At 43.6% G+C, this 18,059-nt stretch overlaps 1 protein-coding gene across 5 annotated transcripts in view; it reads left to right on the top strand.

Moving 5' to 3' along the window:
* Nucleotides 1-18,059, top strand: part of DCX (doublecortin) — a 110,149-nt gene that overhangs the window by 77,337 nt on the left and 14,753 nt on the right. For 3 of the 5 annotated variants that reach the window (XM_019824180.3, XM_019824178.3, XM_019824179.3), the window contains exons 4-5: nucleotides 155-257; nucleotides 2,468-2,605. In XM_019824180.3, the coding sequence (XP_019679739.1) occupies nucleotides 155-257; nucleotides 2,468-2,605 (241 nt within the window). The remainder of the gene's footprint in view (nucleotides 1-154; nucleotides 258-2,467; nucleotides 2,606-18,059) is intronic. The other 2 variants (XM_019824183.3, XM_019824182.3) reach the window with 1 other exon arrangement.

Genomic DNA, 18,059 nt, shown 5'->3' with positions numbered 1-18,059 from the left:
GCAGACTATGAGCCTGGTGGCTTGAAAAATGGAGATCCCTGAGGGCTAAAGATGATGGCCCAGACCTGAAGCTTTTTTCCCCTGCCAGCATGATATGATGTTTACTGTCACAAGATAATCACATGTCCATCCAATGTCTCTGCTTTCTCCGTAGGTAACCTGTCTCCATGATTTCTTTGGTGATGACGACGTGTTTATTGCCTGTGGTCCTGAAAAATTTCGCTATGCTCAGGATGACTTTTCTCTGGATGAAAATGGTACGCACAACCACTGGATATGATTGCTCTCTTATCGTCCCTCCTTCTAACCCTTAGGATTTCCATGGGTTCATATGGACCAGAGAACATCCATGCATGGACCTTCGAGGGCAAATACTGTCAGTCTTTCTCCTGTATATTTGGATACATGAGTCACTAAGTGAAAGGTTGATTAGATGTCCCAGATTCTCAGCCTCCAAACTCAATAAAACTCACTACCTGCCCCAAAAGTGACCAGATTTCTCGAACCACATATTGTGTCACATGGGATGACGGGTGCAATCAGACTCAGACTATGGGAAGGAAAATTTGGAGTCAGAACTTGGATATTATATGTATACTTTTTTTGTAGTCAACATCCTCCAGCTACTTGGCTCATGTTGATGGTTCCATTTTAGAAAGATTTTCCACTGTGTTCTTAGTGTCAAATCTTTCCCCTCTTCCCTCTTTCTGGCTTGCTGCCTCATTCCCCCTGCTCTGTGACTCAAGATTCCAGAGGTTGTTAATCTCAGGAAGGAGGTGAACATCTGCCCACCTCCCTTTGCTTGAGTCCAAGCTCCATGTGTAAGTTAATGGCGGATTAGCTCATACAGCAACAGGGTTAGGAAATGATCCTGATGGGAAGACACATTCAAAACATATTTCCCAATTATGAGGGGTGAGAAAAACAAACCCGGTTGTATTGTAGACTTTACAAACAGCTCAAGTGACAAGGACCCTGATAAGAGGTGGCATTTCTGCTGTGTTCACTTTGAGAAGAGACAAATGACCATAAAATAGCCAAACAAACCCCAGGCCACATGCAACTTCCTATACCTTCTGCATCTCCAGCTCTGGACAGTGATCACTAAAGTCCATCAACCAAAACAAGACATAGAACAAACAAAAATGAGCTTTCTGCTTAACTCAATTTCCAAAAAACCACTCAGTTTGTCAGAAAAGATCCCCTAATTTTTTCTGGGTAATTGATAGATCTTTAAGTAGGAAGTGACCAGAGAGTGTCCAAAGAAAAGACTGTCCTCTACCTAGCTGTGTGGTTCCACTTTGACCATCACAGCACAAGGTTGGAAAATCCATAGCGGAAAGAGCACTAGACTGGGACTTAGGAGACTTGGTTGCTAGCCCTCGCTCTGCTTGTTTCTTGCTTTGTGGTCCTAAGCAAGAGGCTTATATTCTTTGCGGTCTCGTCAGCAACGTGAGTATGGTAATTCTCTTAACGCATTAGCACAATCCGTGCCCAGAATTACCACAGTAGGGCTGCTGAGTGATCTGCATGGAAAAAGTGCCCCACACGTGTCGCACTGAGGTTGAGGCAAGTAGCAGAAACATTTGGCAGACTCCCCGATACACCCAAGAGCTTTCTGTAAGCTCTGAGTGACAGTCACTGCTGGCTCCTTTATATTCATTAAGCCGGCATAGGGTTTTATGATAACGTGCATTGAAAATAAAAAAGGGGCGCCTGGGTGGCTCAATCGGTTGAGCGTCTGACTTCGGCTCAGGTCACGATCTCACGGTTCATGAGTTCGAGTCCCCGCATCAGGCTCGCTGCTTGTCAGTGCGGAGCCTGTTTTGGATCCTCTGTCTCCCTTTCTTTCTGCCCCTCCCCTGCTCATGCTCCTTCTCTCAAAAATGAATAAATATTTTTTTTTAAAAAAAGAAAGAGTTCTATAAATGCAAGATGGTGGTGGTGGCGGTGGTAGTTAGGAGTGCTTATTTATAAAATGGCATGACATCCCTAATATGCCTATTATAATACATGGCATGCAATGAACAATAAATGGTAGCTCCTCCTTTCTCCTTTAGATTACTCACGAATGTTTCATCTGTGTGGCTGCAGCCTCTCGGCTGTCAATCTCTTCTCCAAGGAAATTAATTAATTAGGTCAACAGGTGCTCTTCTGCGTTGTCCACAAATGATCGAGTTGACTATTTAATAACCCGCCCAACCTGCTCTTCAACTCCTTCCCTTGTTTCCATAATCCAGGGATTTAAACACCTGGCTTAGCCCAGATGACTTTTCAAAGTTTCTCCCATGCCCCCCTCCCCAGAGCCGTCATTCCCACAGACGGTGAGGACCACCCCGTAGTCCTGAGCCATTGGGTACTTTGGCCTGTGGTGGTTACTCCAGTTTCCAGAAGTTGGTAATATGCTGAGCCCCGTTCCTCCCCTGGCTTTACTGAGCTGTGTCTTTTTTTTTTTTTTTTTTACCAGAATGCCGAGTCATGAAGGGAAACCCATCGGCCACAGCTGGCCCAAAGGCCTCTCCAACCCCTCAGAAGAGTTCAGCTAAGAGCCCTGGCCCCATGCGCCGGAGCAAGTCTCCAGCTGACTCAGGTAACGACCAAGACGGTGAGTGCTCTTCTCCTAACTGTGCATGCTGACTTCATTTACAGAGGCCAATACCCTCTGCATGCAGGGCAACGCGTTCCTCGTGAATACCGCTGAGTCTCCATGATACCAATTCTATCCGCTCAGAGACTAAACCGTCAGGCTTGTTTGGACTCATGGAGACACAGCTAAACCCCGGTTCTACTCAGATGGACGCAGACCAGAAACCTGTAATGCTTATTGTCGTGTTTGTCCTCATAGTCACCATCTTCAACATCACCCAGCAAAAGCACAGTCAGTGAAATAATCCAGTCACACGCCAATCTGAAACAGAAAAGCAAAATCGAAAACAAAAATGTCAAACACTTGCCACCCCGAAGTGTCAACATAGTTGAGGCACTTGAGCTTCCAATTTGACTTTGAGCTTTTTAGAAGTCAACACATAAAGAGAAACAAGATAATTCACATCATTCTCACAACAAGAGAAAAAATATGTAGGCCAGGGTCTGAAAGGAAACACAGAGATTTGTCACACAGGATTTTAATTAGTGGATAGTGAGTGATCTAAAAAATGTGGTGTATGAATCACTGCCAAGCCATGAACTATTTATCAGTCTGTGACAAGCTTAGAAGCTCGTGCCAAATGCAAATTATGCCACTAAGCAAACATTTGCTTCAGCTGACTCTTTTTTTCATAGCATAATTTTATTGATAAAGGCAGCAGTGTGTCCTTTGAAGTTCTGGTGCAAGATCTTGCCCCCGCCGCCTGAGTGACACTGATCTGAAAAGGCAAAGGGCCCCAGAAGTTCAAGTTGAGAAGCTGAGTGGAGTCATGCACAGACAATTTGAGTTCTTTGTGGTAAAGGCAATTGTATGGCCCAGAAGACTTCTATTTGTTCTCCCAAGGCTCAGTGTTCACCACGAGAATTCTTCCAGCCTGGGAAATATGGGGCGGAGAGCACAAACACTATCTTTGCTTCCAATTGGGGCAACTCGAGCAGCCTCTTGGCGTGGAAATGCTTGTGGCCTAGAAAAACAGCCTGTCCTTCTGGCCTCACACTGCCAGGAGCATGCACATCACCGGCCATATTTTTATTCTCAGGCAGAACTGAACTGGAAGAAGCAGCACAAGCTTTTCATGCTTTCATGACTCTGCACACCCTACTTCCCTGCCCCTGGAATGCCATCCCTCTACCCTACCACTCTTCTTTGCTTGGAAACTTCTATTCATCCCTCAACACCTCAAATAGAAATAGTTTCATTCCCTGCACTATCATCGCATGTCATTCATGTATCTGGGGGTAATATTCACCATGCTGTGCTGTAAAGTCTGTATTTACCTGTCTACTTCTCCAACTAAATATTGGGCCCCTCAGGGGTCCGATGTCATGTTCATCTTGTGTCCTCAGCGCTGGGTCCTAGTAGATGCTCAACTAATGTTTGTGAATGAACAGATATGTAAAAGTACCCATTTCACCCAGCACGGTGTTAGAGACGTAGTTAATATCTAGGTAATATCTGCTAAAGGAGTAAAAATGCAAGTGTTTGCTAATGTGTTGGTGAAGCGTACAAAACAGCACATGCCCCTATCTAAGCAAATTCACATTGCTCACGCTACAAAGACTGATGTTTTAACATTCAGATTAAGAATGAAATTATAGAGAGGTGCCCGGGTGGCTCAGTTGGTTGAGCGTCCAACTTGGGCTCAGGTCACAATCTCACAGCTGGTGAGTTCGAGCCCTGTGTCGGGCTCCGTGCTGACAGCTCAGAGCCTGGAGCCTGGAGACACAGAATCGTGTCTCCCTCTCTGTCTGCCCCTCCCCCACTCACATTCTGTCTCTCTCTCTCTCTCTCTCTCTCTCTCAAAAATAAAACATTAAAAATTTTTTTGAAAAGAATGAAATTGTAGGAATAATACTTGGCAATCAAAAAGAATGAAATCTTGCTGTTTGCAACAACGTGGATGGAACTAGAGTGTATTATGCTAAGTGAATGGATAAGTCAGTCAGAGAAAGACAAATATCATATGACTTTACTCATATGGAATTTAAGATATAAAACAGATGGACATAAGGGAAGGGAAGCAAAAATAATATAAAAACAGGGAGACAAACTAGATGAGAGTCTTAAATACACAGAACAAACTGAGGGTTGCTGGAGGGGTGTTGGGTGGGGGGATGGGCTAAATGGGCAAGGGGCATTAAGGAGGGCACTTGTTGTGATGAGCACTAGCTGTTATATGTAAGTGATGAATCACTAAATTTTATTCCTGAAATCATTATTACACTATATGTTCAATAACTTGGATTTAAATTTTTTTTAACTTAAAAATTTTAAATTTTCAAAAAAAGAATGAAATTGTACAAATTCTAGGCAGGGTCTTGCAAAAAAAATGGACTTTAAATGCTTGATCAAGACTCGTAAAGTCTGGCAATAACTGCCTACCAGTCATTTTTCAGAAATATCACTGATCATTTCTGGGATTTCTTTTTTTTTTTTATTTTTAGAGAGAATATGCATGTGTGCGTGTGTATGAGTGGGGGGGAGGGGCATAGGGAGAGAAAGAGCACGGAGCCTGATGTGGGGCTCGAACTCACGAACCACAAGATCATGACGTGAGCCAAAGTTGGACGCTTAACCGACTGAGCCACCCAGGCACCCCTCTTGGATTTCTAATGTGTACTACTCATTTCGTACTGCAAAACAAATTACACCAAAACGTAGCCACTCAAAACAACAAATATTTACTGTTTGATAGTTTCTGTGGGTTAGGAATTTTGGAGTAGCTTAGCCTGTGTGGTTTTGTCCGGCTCAGGATCCCCCATATAGTTGAGGTCAAAGTGTTGGTGTGGTGTTGGTGAAGTCATCTGAAGGTTCACCTGGGACTGTAGGCTCCACTTCCAAGATGGCCGTTGGCAGGATCTTCTCCCAGACAGTGATTCAAGAAAGTGAACAAGGAAGAAGATGCAGTGCCTTTTGTGATCTAGTGTCCGAAGCCGCAGACCGTCACTTCTGTTTTAGTCAACTCATTAGCAGCAGTCACTAACTCCAGCCCACCTTCAAGGAAAGAAGGGTCAATCTTCACCTCTTGAGTGGGGGGTGGACCTAGTTTTAGACGGCCAAGAATTGGTGAACCTATTTTTAAGCCACCACTAACCTCTTACTTAAAAATGCTGAGGCGGCAGTAGCTTGAGGTAAATGGATTCTCTGTGGGCTGTATCCAGTTGGGTCATCCACCCCACGTGAACCGAACCATCTGTGAGTAAACATGGCTTAAACATGATCGCCAACATGCTACCTACAGAATTTCCCTTCTAGAAACGATGCATCTCACTGACTCTAAGATATTAGAAACAGAGAAGGAATATGTTAGGATTTAATGAATATTTGTCTGATTAAAAGGAATATAATAAATCCCAACCTAGGCAAAGGCAGGCAAGATCTGCCTTTGCTCTTTCACAACACCTTTGCTAGAGAGAAGGAATGAAGATATAGTCACACCCACAGGATAAAAAAGAGAAACCAATTCGAGACAGGGAAAGTGGACTTTGCTTGGCAGATATCAGAATTACACACAGCCCTTGCTCCCTACTAGCAAAAACAAAAACAAAAACAAAAACAAAAACAAAAAACCAAAACACCTAAAGTGGTGTTCTCAGGAGACAGAATTTAAATCTTTATTTCAGGTAATTCATGAACATCAATGAAGCCAAATGCTGGCCTGGCCAGCCTTAATGGCAATTTCCAGAACGTCTGAGCTCATCACAGATGACGTGTTTAGATCTTTCACATGATTTCAGCCCCAAAGCATAAAAGGATGCATGTAACATGACCTTGTCTATTCCATGGCAGTTTAGAGCCATGTCCAGGGCATCCACTCAGTGAACATTTCACAGGGACAAAGCTGATCTCAGGCAAAACAGTACTTTAGGTATGGTTTGGATTTGACATACCCATTTTCCCCTTCCCACTTCCACGTCACTCAGGACCATGCCAGGCTGGCAAGTGGAGGGGGATAGGATATGGAAAAGGAGAGGGAAGCATCTCTGTAGGAAGGCCCAGTGACACCACTTCCCAGTTTTGTGACGTGGGACAAGTTTCTTACCTTGTCTAAGACCTGGTTTCCATTTTGGTTAAGTTAGAATTTACACATCTGGAGATAAAGATCATTTTCCAATATTATCGGTTGTTTCCAATTTATAGAGTTGTACAGTAGCTTCCACAGAATAAGGATCGTGTAACCAAAAGGATGAGCTATAGACCATGCATAGTTTTGCATCAGCACATGTCAAGGTTTTTCCAAGTTCTTAGCAAGGGACATAGGTAGGTTAATACCCATTTCACCAAAGAACAGTGGTGTTGAGTGGGGCTGAAATTCTTTGTTCTTTTCTAGGACATGGCAGTACCACCATGTTTCCATCCTGTGTTCGTCTGTCTTGGGATCTGGGACTTGTGGGAGGGATTCACATTTTTTTTCATTCAACCTGAGAAACTCAAGGTTGTAGAAGATAGGCCATTTCCAGGGAATTTTAACTACCTTCCTTTGAAGGCAAACGACAGCCAAAAATGTTCCTCTGCAGCAGGGACTCAAACCAAATGAAACATTGGCTCAGTTTGGGTTCAGTTAAAGGAATGTTTTGATGTTCTAGTTCATTAGAAAATATATAGGTTTGATTCTGGTTTGAACATGTTTGCTAGATTTTCAAATACTTTTTTAAGGAGAACAGAGCAATGGAGTTGGGAGAAAGCAAATATTTATTTAAAGTTATAAAATAAAACAAATCTTTCAGAGGAGGGTAATAGTGAAAGAATAAAAGAAATAAGTCAAATAGACATTCATATATATAATATATATGTAGTATATATATACTATATATAATAGTATAGTATATAGTATATTAGTATATATAGTATATACTAATATATATATATACTAGTATATATATACTATATATACTAATATACTATCATAGTATATTAGTACATAATATATATACTAATATACTATCTATAGTAGTATAGTGTATATATATATGGACATCTATTTGACCTATTTCTCTTATTCTTTCACATATATAGAATATATGTATATATATGTATAATATATATACATATATGTATAATATATATTACATATGCAATACATATGTAATATACATATTATACACATACATATAATACATATACATATTATATGTAATTGCAAATGTAACATATATTACATATATACATAGTATATATATGTGTAATACATATACATATATATATAGTGTGTATATATATATATATATGGTCCAATTCATGGTTCAGTTGGCTTGAGGTTTAGGAAATTGATGCGATTTGGTCTGTAATTTGTGTCATAATTTGATTCCTCAGTCCTTAAGTTGTCTCTTTTCTGTTCTTCCCATGAGTAAATCAAAATCTGTATACTTTATTCCCTTTGAGTTCAGTCCCCACTCCTGCCAATGTTGAGTGTGCCCCAAATGGAATGTCTGTTGTTAAACCCTAAACTTAAGTTAAGGAAGGATTCGGTCGTCTACATAATAATGCTATAAGGAGCTCTCATTCTTACTGGGCAGAGCTGATGGACTCGTAGAATCGAAGTCCCATTAGCCATGTCTGTCTTTAAAGTAGGACAAGGAACTGTGGTAAAGCAGAGAAGAATATGAGCCCAGAGGTCTCCTCTGAGATGTTTGAAGAAATCTTGTGTAGTGCCCCCATTTTGATTAACCCAGGACTTGCCATTTTGATGGGCAAAGGGAAGCCTGGCCTCAGAACTGCAGGAAGACCTTTCTAGTGCGTCCCTGGCTGTTTCCATTTCAGCCATTAATGTGTTAATTTTTCCTTTTCTGCAACTACCCCCAATTGAATTGAATTGAATTAAAAGGACAAAGTAGCTAGTTGCTGGGAAGGAGTCTTTTCTTTTTCTTTCTTCTTCTTTTTTTTTTTCCTTAAGGAGCCTCCAAGGAAGCTAATTACCCACCCTGGTAGGCTGAGAGAATTGTAATGTGATAATTAGTTTGGTGTTCTTCAGTAGTAAGTCATTGTTGTAGCAACCCAATGTTCCCCACCCTCCTTCCTCCCAACCTATGTGTACCTATTCCTGAAAATCAAATCTTCCCTGTTCCCAACCCCCTTAAAAAGAATGGATTCTGCACCAAAATATACAGACTTTGTAAGGGGAGGTCAAGGGACACAAAACAGCGGTGCAGTGGGTGTGTGGGTTCATGGGAGAATTGTATCCAGAAGTATTTCTCTTCCTAACTGAACAGGCTGCTTTGAGTTGCCTGAGGAGGGACCTAGCTATTCTGCCCTTCCCGAATGTGATCGTCTAGACCAGCTCTGTCTAATAGAAATATAATGGGAGCCTTGTACATAATTTTACATTTTCTGACAGCCACAGTTAAAAAGGTCAAAGAAACAGAAGAAATCTGTTTTGATAATATATTTTAATCTACTCAATGCATCCAAAATATTATCATTTCAACATGTAATCAATGCAAAAAAATTCCAATGAGATCTTTTCCATTCTTCGAAGTCGGGCTGTGTCTTACAGCACATCTTAATTGTGGCTCCCCACACTTCAAATGCTCAAAGGCAAATGTGACTAGTGGTTACTGTACTAGACAGCACAATAACTTTCCTCTCTTAGAGAGGTTCAAGATAACGATCTTCTACATAAATTAAAGCTCTGCACTTTGCAAAATACTTCCAAATTCATCACCTCAGTTGTCACTCACAATAGCACCGCGAATTAGGTTGGGAAAGGAAAATCATCCAATTTGTTTTTTTCTTTTAGATGGGGGAAACTAAGATATAAAGAGGCTCAGTATCTTGTGGTCTTCTCAATGTCATGCAACTATTTACTACCCACGAGCCAGAGCCCAGCTGTCCTGACTTCCAGGCAGACAATCCCTGCACTGTCTTTGAGGCAAGGTGTGGGAACTCCAGAGTGGTAAATAGAAAGGTCTCTGTTGTATGGTCCTGGCTTGTCTGCTTCCTTCCACCTTCCCTCACCTGGAGGCAGGGGAATGGAGTGACATGTGTGTCGTTCTCTTTGTGCTACCTAGAGCACAGCTATTAGAATTGGGCACCTCTGTTTCCAGGGCCTGGTCCTAGACATTCCATTAGCTCCCCTGCTGTCACTCCAAGGGGAAGGGGTGCTCTGGGAAGAGAAAAACACCCCTTGGCCCTCTCCCGTTCTGATTCTTTCTAAAACCACAGCTTGTGTTGAGTTTCACTGGAGGAACTGCCCCATATCTAAGGCAACATTTGCATTGGCGTTGGAGAACCACCTGAGAAATTGTTGGCACGGTCCATAAAATGGGGACCACTGAGCACTCGGCAGGGCTTGGGATGTGGTGGTGTTGACCCGCCTCCCTGTAATAGGAGTCTTACACACACCTGCTGCAGTCTGGGACTTGCGTTTAAATGCAATTGACTCTCCAGAGTTTGGATGGGGTACCTAATAGAGCTGGGTATTGTGCGGAAAAGGAAGAAGATGAACTCCTAATCATTAAGAAGCTTATGATTTATTGGGGGACCCAGTATACATACGTGTTTAACAAAACATTTATTTGCAAATACTTATATAGTTCTTATGTACCAAGCAACTGTGCTAACCACTCTGCACATATTAACCAATTTAATCTTTATAATAACCTCATGAGGTAGGCGCTGTTGTCCCTGATGAAAGCTAGAGCGTATGAGAGCTAAGTGACCTGCCCAAGACCGCACAGCTCCTAGGTGTTAGAGCTGAGGTTTGAATCCAGGAAGTCTGGCTTCGCAGTCCACAATTTAACCATGGCTCCGTGGTGTTAAATATGAGTTAACAGTAATGGTTTGTTTCAATGCCAAGTGAATGGGAGATACAGGCAGTAAGTGCTAAGGGAAGCCTTCTGGGAAAAACTGAGGCTTGAAGGAGGGTTATATTTCAATTGATAAAGACATGGATTATTTCTCTTTTTTTATTGTAAAGAGAGAAAGATATAGAGAGCACAAGTGGGGGAGAGGGGCAGGGGGAGAGAGACAGACTCTCCAGAGACACGGGGCTTAATCCCATGACCCTGGGATCATGAACTTCAGCTGAAATCAAGAGTCAGATGCTCCACTGAATAAGCCACCCAAGTGCCCCAGAACTGGATTATTTCTGACAGAGGGGGGAAGCATGAACAAACGAGTACGGATGGTGATGAATATAGCATATGAGGGTCCAGGGAAGCAGCTGTTAAATCTACATCTCCGGCCCCAACTTTCCTTCTGGATGTTAATCCCATGAATGCCTACCAGGCGATCCTACTTAAATGTACCAAATATGATGTGCCTAACGACCAAAAACATTCCCACCCCCAACTCCCTGTCTGGCAATAGAATATCTTCTATTCTGTTCCCTGGGTCCAACGCCTTGGTTTTATCTTTGATTCTTCCTACTCTTGAATCCTTCAAGTCGGCCATACGCCGCTGTTGTCGAACCTTTGAAACATCTTCACATTACTCACACAGAAGTCCCTTCCTTTTCGTCGTCATGTGATGCCAGAATTACTCAACAGACTCCTAAGTAGCATCCATCTTTCAAATCTCTGTCCCCTTTTGCATCTGGGGTGGTGCCACCATATCTCTCATCCTAAAACACATTTCCATTGTGTCACCCCCTACTGCAGAACCTTCAGTGGTTCCACATTGCATTCATTGACCACCCCCATGGTAATGGCTGAGAAGGTAAAAGAGAGAGGGGCAGAGAGGCAAGGGCTATGTTTTTGGAAGTACAGCAAGAAACGCAAAAGCAATAGGCTTTACTCGGGAAAGCTTCAATCCTCTAACGCCTGACCTGCTAGCCAAAGAAAGTCCTCAGCCCGTTGAGATTGATAAGTCATCCCTCGGAGAAGCGGGATTTCCTAACTCGGTGCCTATATATTGCATACTCATGTCCTTCCATTTCTAGTAGTGGCAATAGTAATATTAAGAGAAGAAGAGGTTATTATGAAGCCCTTCTACATGCTAAGCACTTAGCTAAGCGTTTTATGTATAGTCTGTCATGTAACCCTCAAAACAATAATTGAGATGTGCATTATTATCGTTCAAATGTTGCAGATGGGGTAACTAAGACCTACAGAGGTTAGGTTACATGCCAGGTCACACATCCAGGCTAAGCCAGGATTTGGAACCTTGACTGGTTCCAAAGTGTGTGCTCTTTCCACAAATTAAGAGCCCTGTAGTTGTTGTTGTGTTTTTTTCTAGTTTCTACCCCATGAAACCAGTAGCGAACTCTGACAATAGGCTTGCTCCGCTAGAAATATGTTCTCCGCAGAACCACCTTCAACAGCAAGGAAATGTTGTCAGCATTATCAAGTCTGAGAAAACAATCCTGGCACTTCCATCCGTCTTCTTACAGATGTCTTCTTCTTGAGGGGAACTGATCTGTGTCAAAATATTGCAGGCATGGGTACACATGTTTGTTTTGCAACCGGGAAAATTCTTATTTCTCTTTTTATTTAGAACATTCCAAACTGCATGCTGCCCAAGACTCTGTAGGAAATAGATTTAAAATTCAAGTTCCAACTCCTGAAGTTCCGGTATCTCACAACCTAGGATTGAATTTGGCGTGGGAACCAGCGCTGTGATCAAATCAGTGAAGAACTGCTTCTGCTTCCCTAATGGATGGGTCTGGGGAGAGGGACACAAGCTTTTCCACTGACGAGAAACAATGAGCCAGACCATCCAGACACCCATCCCAAGGGCTCTTCGGAACGAATGTGTGAAAACCACAGGCTCTATGTCTTGGCCTTGTTCTGAAGTAAGCTGAAACCACCTTGGTTCTACTTGGATGGCCTACCAGAAAAACTCCCTGTATATGTAGGGAGCAAACGGGGTGTATTTGAACTGGAACGCAAGACCGCTTAGAGCATCTCAGTACGAGAAAAAAATGAGGGAGTGGCTGAATTGTGTATTGAGATCTCCCTCTGCAAGGCATTAGGGAATTAGGCATATGATGTGCTCACCTTAAGGCAATTTTGAAAGGAATCTGTAAGTAAATCCCTGAGGCCATATCCATTGAGGAGAAGTAATTTATACTCTTGAAGCAAGTCCTACTCTCTCTGAACCTCTATATTCTTATGATTAAAAGGAGACCATTAATTCCTGGCCATCATTGCTTGAGGTTATCAGGAGAATCATGTGAATTCATATATGGTAAAATGCTTTGAAAACAGTTGTAGAAATACAACTGCAATTTTTTCATTTTTAAAGTTTTTTTTAATGTTTATTTATTTTTGAGAGAGAGAGAGAGAGAGAGAGAGAGAGAGAGCAGGGGAGGGGCAGAGAGATAGGAAGACAGAATCCCAAGCAGGCTCTGCGCAGAGCCTGACGTGGGGCTCGAACACACGAACTGTGAGATCATGACCTGAGCCTAAATCAAGAATTGGATGCTTAACCGACACCACCCAGGCCCCCCTACAACTGCAACTATTAAGGTGGATCTCAAATTATTGTCATGGCTTTTTTTTTTTTTTAACGTTTATTTCTTTTTGAGACAGAGAGAGACAGAGCATGAATGGGGGAGGGTCAGAGAGAGGGAGACACAGAATCTGAAACAGGCTCCAGGCTCTGAGCTGTCAGCACAGAGCCCGACACGGGGCTCGAACTCACGGACCGCAAGATCATGACCTGAGCCGAAGTCGGCCACTTAACCGACTGAGCCACCCAGGCGCCCCTGTCATGGCTTTTTTAAGATGGGTTTGTTTGTTTGTTTGTTTAGTGAGCAATATTTCAAAATAGACATTCAACCAAAACCAATAGGCTGCTTTTGAGTTGAGCTCAAGCATTGTGATTCGAATGGGAGGAAAAGCCAGAGCTAAGTGAATGAGCATTATCAGTTTGGTCTCCTGTCAAAGTTTGGGTAAAAAGCAGATGCCAAGCTGGCTCTTTTCTTTCTGTGCCTTTCTGGCCATCCAAACTTGAACCCATAAAGTATAATGACATGTCTAACTCGCAGCCCAAACAGTTCTATAATTGCCACACCTGGGGCTACTTACACCCACCTTCCACGCAGCTGCATCCCAGTTTCCAAGGACTAGTCCAGCCTCCAGACAAGGAAATCCATAGTCTAGGAGCTCAGCATCACCTCTGCTTGGCTGGTGACCATACTCTGTCCTTGGCTGCCCATGCCAGAAATTGGACCCTCTCCTTGTTCTTTCGAAACTGACTCAACCCACCTTATTCCCCATTCCTGGGAACCCCTTTCCCCCCCATACGGCTAAATTCCTATAAATAGGTAAGTCAACCTAGTTACCTGAACAGCCATCTGTTGTTTGGATTTGTCCTGCTCCATTCTGACCCAGCCAAGGATTTGAAGATGAGCACTGGGGCCAGGGCAGGCATCGATGATTCAGAGAAGCTAATGAGATAAGACTGAATGCCGAGCCAAGCTCCGCCATTGTGCTGCGTAGCTGAGGGACACCAGCTGAGGGGAGTAATAGACACAGATACCGTCTTCCCAGAGAGCTCTGTGGCCTGAAGGTAGTTACATGCCATGCTGGCTTCTCTATCTGCTACTGTTTCCTGACACTGTCTATGACACCCAGTCTCCTTGGCGAATAAAAGGAAGTGCTTGCTAAATACCTTCTAATCTAAACTAGATAAGTGGAATAAAAGTCCAGAAGACTTTTTCTAAGCTCCGGTGTCTGCTTCTACCTTGTCCTACTCATCTCTCTGTTCTCTACAGCAACTTTTCTCCTCCCCTTCCTTCTTGCGTCAGAAAGTTGTCATGGGGAGGAGTTCCAGAAGCAATTCATTTATAAAAGGAAGAGTGACGTAGCAAACACTGAAAGCAAACTGAAACACACATAGGCTTTGGGATCAGAGAGACCTGTGTTCAAATCCTGACTTTGCTATCCCTAACTGGAGCAAGATTCTCTTTCCCCATTGGAAATGAGAATACAACTAAAAGTGGGTTTTTTTTGGGGGGGGGTGGGTTGGGAGTGCCCGCAGAGTGCCTGGCCTATCGGATACTTAAAACGCACTAATTATTATCTTGGTGTTTGTTGATAACATGGCCTAGGAGACTACAAAGTTGTGATGTACCTTGTTGTAGAGGGAAAAAACAGACCCATACAATGACAAGAAAGGAATGAAAGAATTCGGACTATGGGGAAAGAAAAGGTGACAACAGTGAGACAACGCGGTGGTTCCGAGGAGGGACGTGCGGAAGAGAGACGACTAAAAGGGGGCACAGTCTCCCCCAGTGCATCCCCAAATTGCAGCTGAGAGTTAGAAGCTCAGAGACAAGAGCTAAAGGCATTTAGTAAAGAAAAATAAGGGGCAGTGAGGGATGTCAACCAAGTTATTTCCAGCCACTCACTGTCACAATGAACTGTCATGGCCTTCTGTGTGGATTCGCCAAAGTAAGCCAGTGCACAGTTCATCAGGCCCTGTTTGCGTTTTTCCCTGCTCCTTCTTTTACCTGACCCGAATCCATATCAAATGGCACCCTCCCAGATTCCCCCCCCCCAGAACCCATAGAAGAAATGTACATATGAATGTATCTTTATCTAGTCTGTAAATGCAGGAGCTCCTTCAGCTTGTGAGGAATTGACATTTGCTTGTGCGTGTCTATGTTCTTTCATTTCTCTGTGTCCGTCTTTGGTTTCTTTTTTTTTTTTTTTCCATCAGGAAGTCTGGGAAAGTGCATTTTTTCAACGATGCAGTGAGTGGCAGTTAAAGTATTAAGAAACTGATTTTCAAAACGCCTGTCGAATGTGGATGACACAATAAAGGTTAAGATTGACTAGCTGGGGAGTGGCAGAGAAGAAACACAGACACACACAGGGAATAGAGAGAGAGGTATTGATAAAATATGTATTTATGCACTACCCCTAAACTTCTTAAGTGAGAGAGTTTCAGAGGATATTGAGAAAAGTACTAGAAGTTGCACAAGAACCTGTATGTGCAGGTCTGTGGCCAATGAATGGGTAGAAACTGCCTCACAAGCAGACATGCTTGTGGTTCACGATGTTCTACATTTTGGCAAGACTGGCAGGCTCATCCTCAGCTAGAGAAGAGTGTAGGTGGACAGAGACAGTTTGCACATTGGGAGTGTAGTAACCACCGCTGTCCCATGACTGACACATGCCGGGGAACTACCATCTGTTGTCGCCAAGGGAGGCATCAATCATGTGGAACAAAATGCCAGAACTTACCTGGGGATGCCTACATCTGTTAGCCTCCGCGGCTGAGGGCAGGGATCTTGGGGAAGACGCGTATTACATCAGCTCAGACTGATCTCCCAGATTGTTCTCTATCTCGAATACTACGGGGTGCGATTTAAAATGCCTGCTAGGAAGGACCTGCTAGGTCCTTCAGGCACTGAAAGTGTGCTGTAACTCCTTCCTTTTCCTCTAATGGATTACTTGGCCCCACTGTGGCTCCGCACACTCTGGCCTTTTCCACAGTGCCTCCCTTATTCACTAGAAAGCTTAGTACCTTGGCCAAGCCTAGCTCTCACAGTCTGTGCTGGCCAGCACAAGTCACATTCTTCTTGGGGTTGCTTACAAGGTGGCTTGACTGTCTTCTAGGTCTCTGTCTTCCACGTTGTCCCTTCTCTCCCTCCCCTCCCCCCCCTTAAGTCACGGTCACCTCTCACCTGGACTATTGCATTGTCTTCTAACCAATTCCTTTGCTTCTACCCTTACCCCAGCCCACCCCAACCCCCACCCACCCCCCGCCGCCCCCCAGCCCAGCTTTCCTACAATAGCTAGACTAATAGTTTTAAAATGCCATCTCTGGTCTCATCTCTTGGAGCTCACCCCTGGCACCCTGTGCTTGAGCCATTTTGAGCTATTTGCCGTCTTCAAAGGTACTGTATTCTTGTACACCTCCATGTCCTTGCCCCTCCTGGTACAATCCTAAAGTCTAGAGTACTCATTCTGCCCTCTAGCTCCAATTCATCTTTTTGTAAGGGCTTTGAGATACAATTCACATACGTACTTGCTCATTTAGAATGTACAGCTCAAGGCATTTTAGGTCAGCCGCAAAATTGTGCGACGGTCTCCACTGTTTATTGCCAGAGTATCTTTACCCCTCTAAAATAAACTCTGCACCTGTTAGTGGACACTCTTCATTTCCCCCCAGCTACCCACTTGACCTTGGTCAGCCTCTGGCAACCATTGCTCTACTACTCTCGGTCTCTATAGATTTGTCTCCAGTTATTCCAGAGTCATCCTTCAAGATTTTTGTCAGGTGTTGCCTCCTCCTGTGTGCCTCCCAGTCCCCTGATTTCAAAGCCTCTCCTCACCTCTAAGAATTACCCCTGCATGGCTCTGCCATAGGACTTAGCCCACCGTATTCTTGCCTGCTTCACCACGGGACCTGACTTCTCATCTCTGAAACCCCCATGTCTAATACTTGGCCTGCTTTAGAGAAAGCACCTCGTAGCTACTGGCTAAATGAATGAATGACTTCCAGGAAGCCCTAACAGGGACAGAGGCCTCTCAGTGAGTGGGTGAGAGATGCATTCACTAGGATACAGGTCAAGCCAGACAGCGGATGCCTACACGCCCGTTCTTCAGCTTACTTGCTCTTGGATAAACTCAGCAACCACCCCACTGATGTCTCTTCCATCTCTACAGTTGATACTCAGGTTCCAGAACCTAGGGAAACGTGACCATAAGTGAAGAAGCGAAAGTATATCCTCAGGAAATATTCGTGATACAACAGTTTAAGCTTTCCGATGTGTGTGGGACGAACAGCAACGCCCTCAGGCTATTCTCCTGCTTCACGTGTTCAATTCTCTCTCTTCCTCCCTCCCGCCTTCTCTTCCTTCTCGTTTCTCTCCTCCTCCTTCTCTCTCTCCCTGCCCCCACAGACCTTTGGGATATTTTTTAAATATCCCTTTATTTCTAAAGCACATTTCAGAATATCTCTGATTAACAATATGGGTCCTTAGATTTAAGAAACAATTAACTCTAGCATGAGATGTCTAAACATGAGTCCACTCGAAAGCTGTTTAATTGTTCCATCCCATGCACCATATTTTTTTTACATGATGGTATATTTAAAAAGCTCATTAGCAAAGGGGATATACAACATTTGCCAACACGATGGAGCATCACGATGTTGCATACTAAACCACCTCATTTTCAGCATTGTGTCGGCCTAGAGAGAAATGGGGGTGCACCCTGACTCTGGCCATCACTGTCTGTTTTCCTCTGTCTCTGTGCCTTTCTCCCGATTTCAAACGTCTTCATTATTTTCTTCTAATATCTGACTCTGTCTTCCCCGTGTCCCCTCTCCTCCACTCCTGATCTCTTTCTCTCCTTCTTTTTTTGATTCCCTCCTCCGCCCATTTGCTGTCCAAGTGTTTCTTTACGTCTCACGCTGTTTTCTTCTTCCACTTTCTTTTCCGTTCTTCTTCCTGAGTAAGCTCCCTTTGTCTTTGTTTCCTTCTGTTCTTTTCAGCCAGGATGCGGCCGGGAAGAGAGTG

The sequence above is a fragment of the Felis catus genome, chromosome X (genome assembly GCF_018350175.1).
Source record: "Felis catus isolate Fca126 chromosome X, F.catus_Fca126_mat1.0, whole genome shotgun sequence".
In the NCBI taxonomy this organism is placed as follows: domain Eukaryota; kingdom Metazoa; phylum Chordata; class Mammalia; order Carnivora; family Felidae; genus Felis; species Felis catus.
The sequence above is the reverse complement of the archived record's forward strand: the minus strand, read 5'-3'. Positions and strand labels throughout refer to the sequence as shown.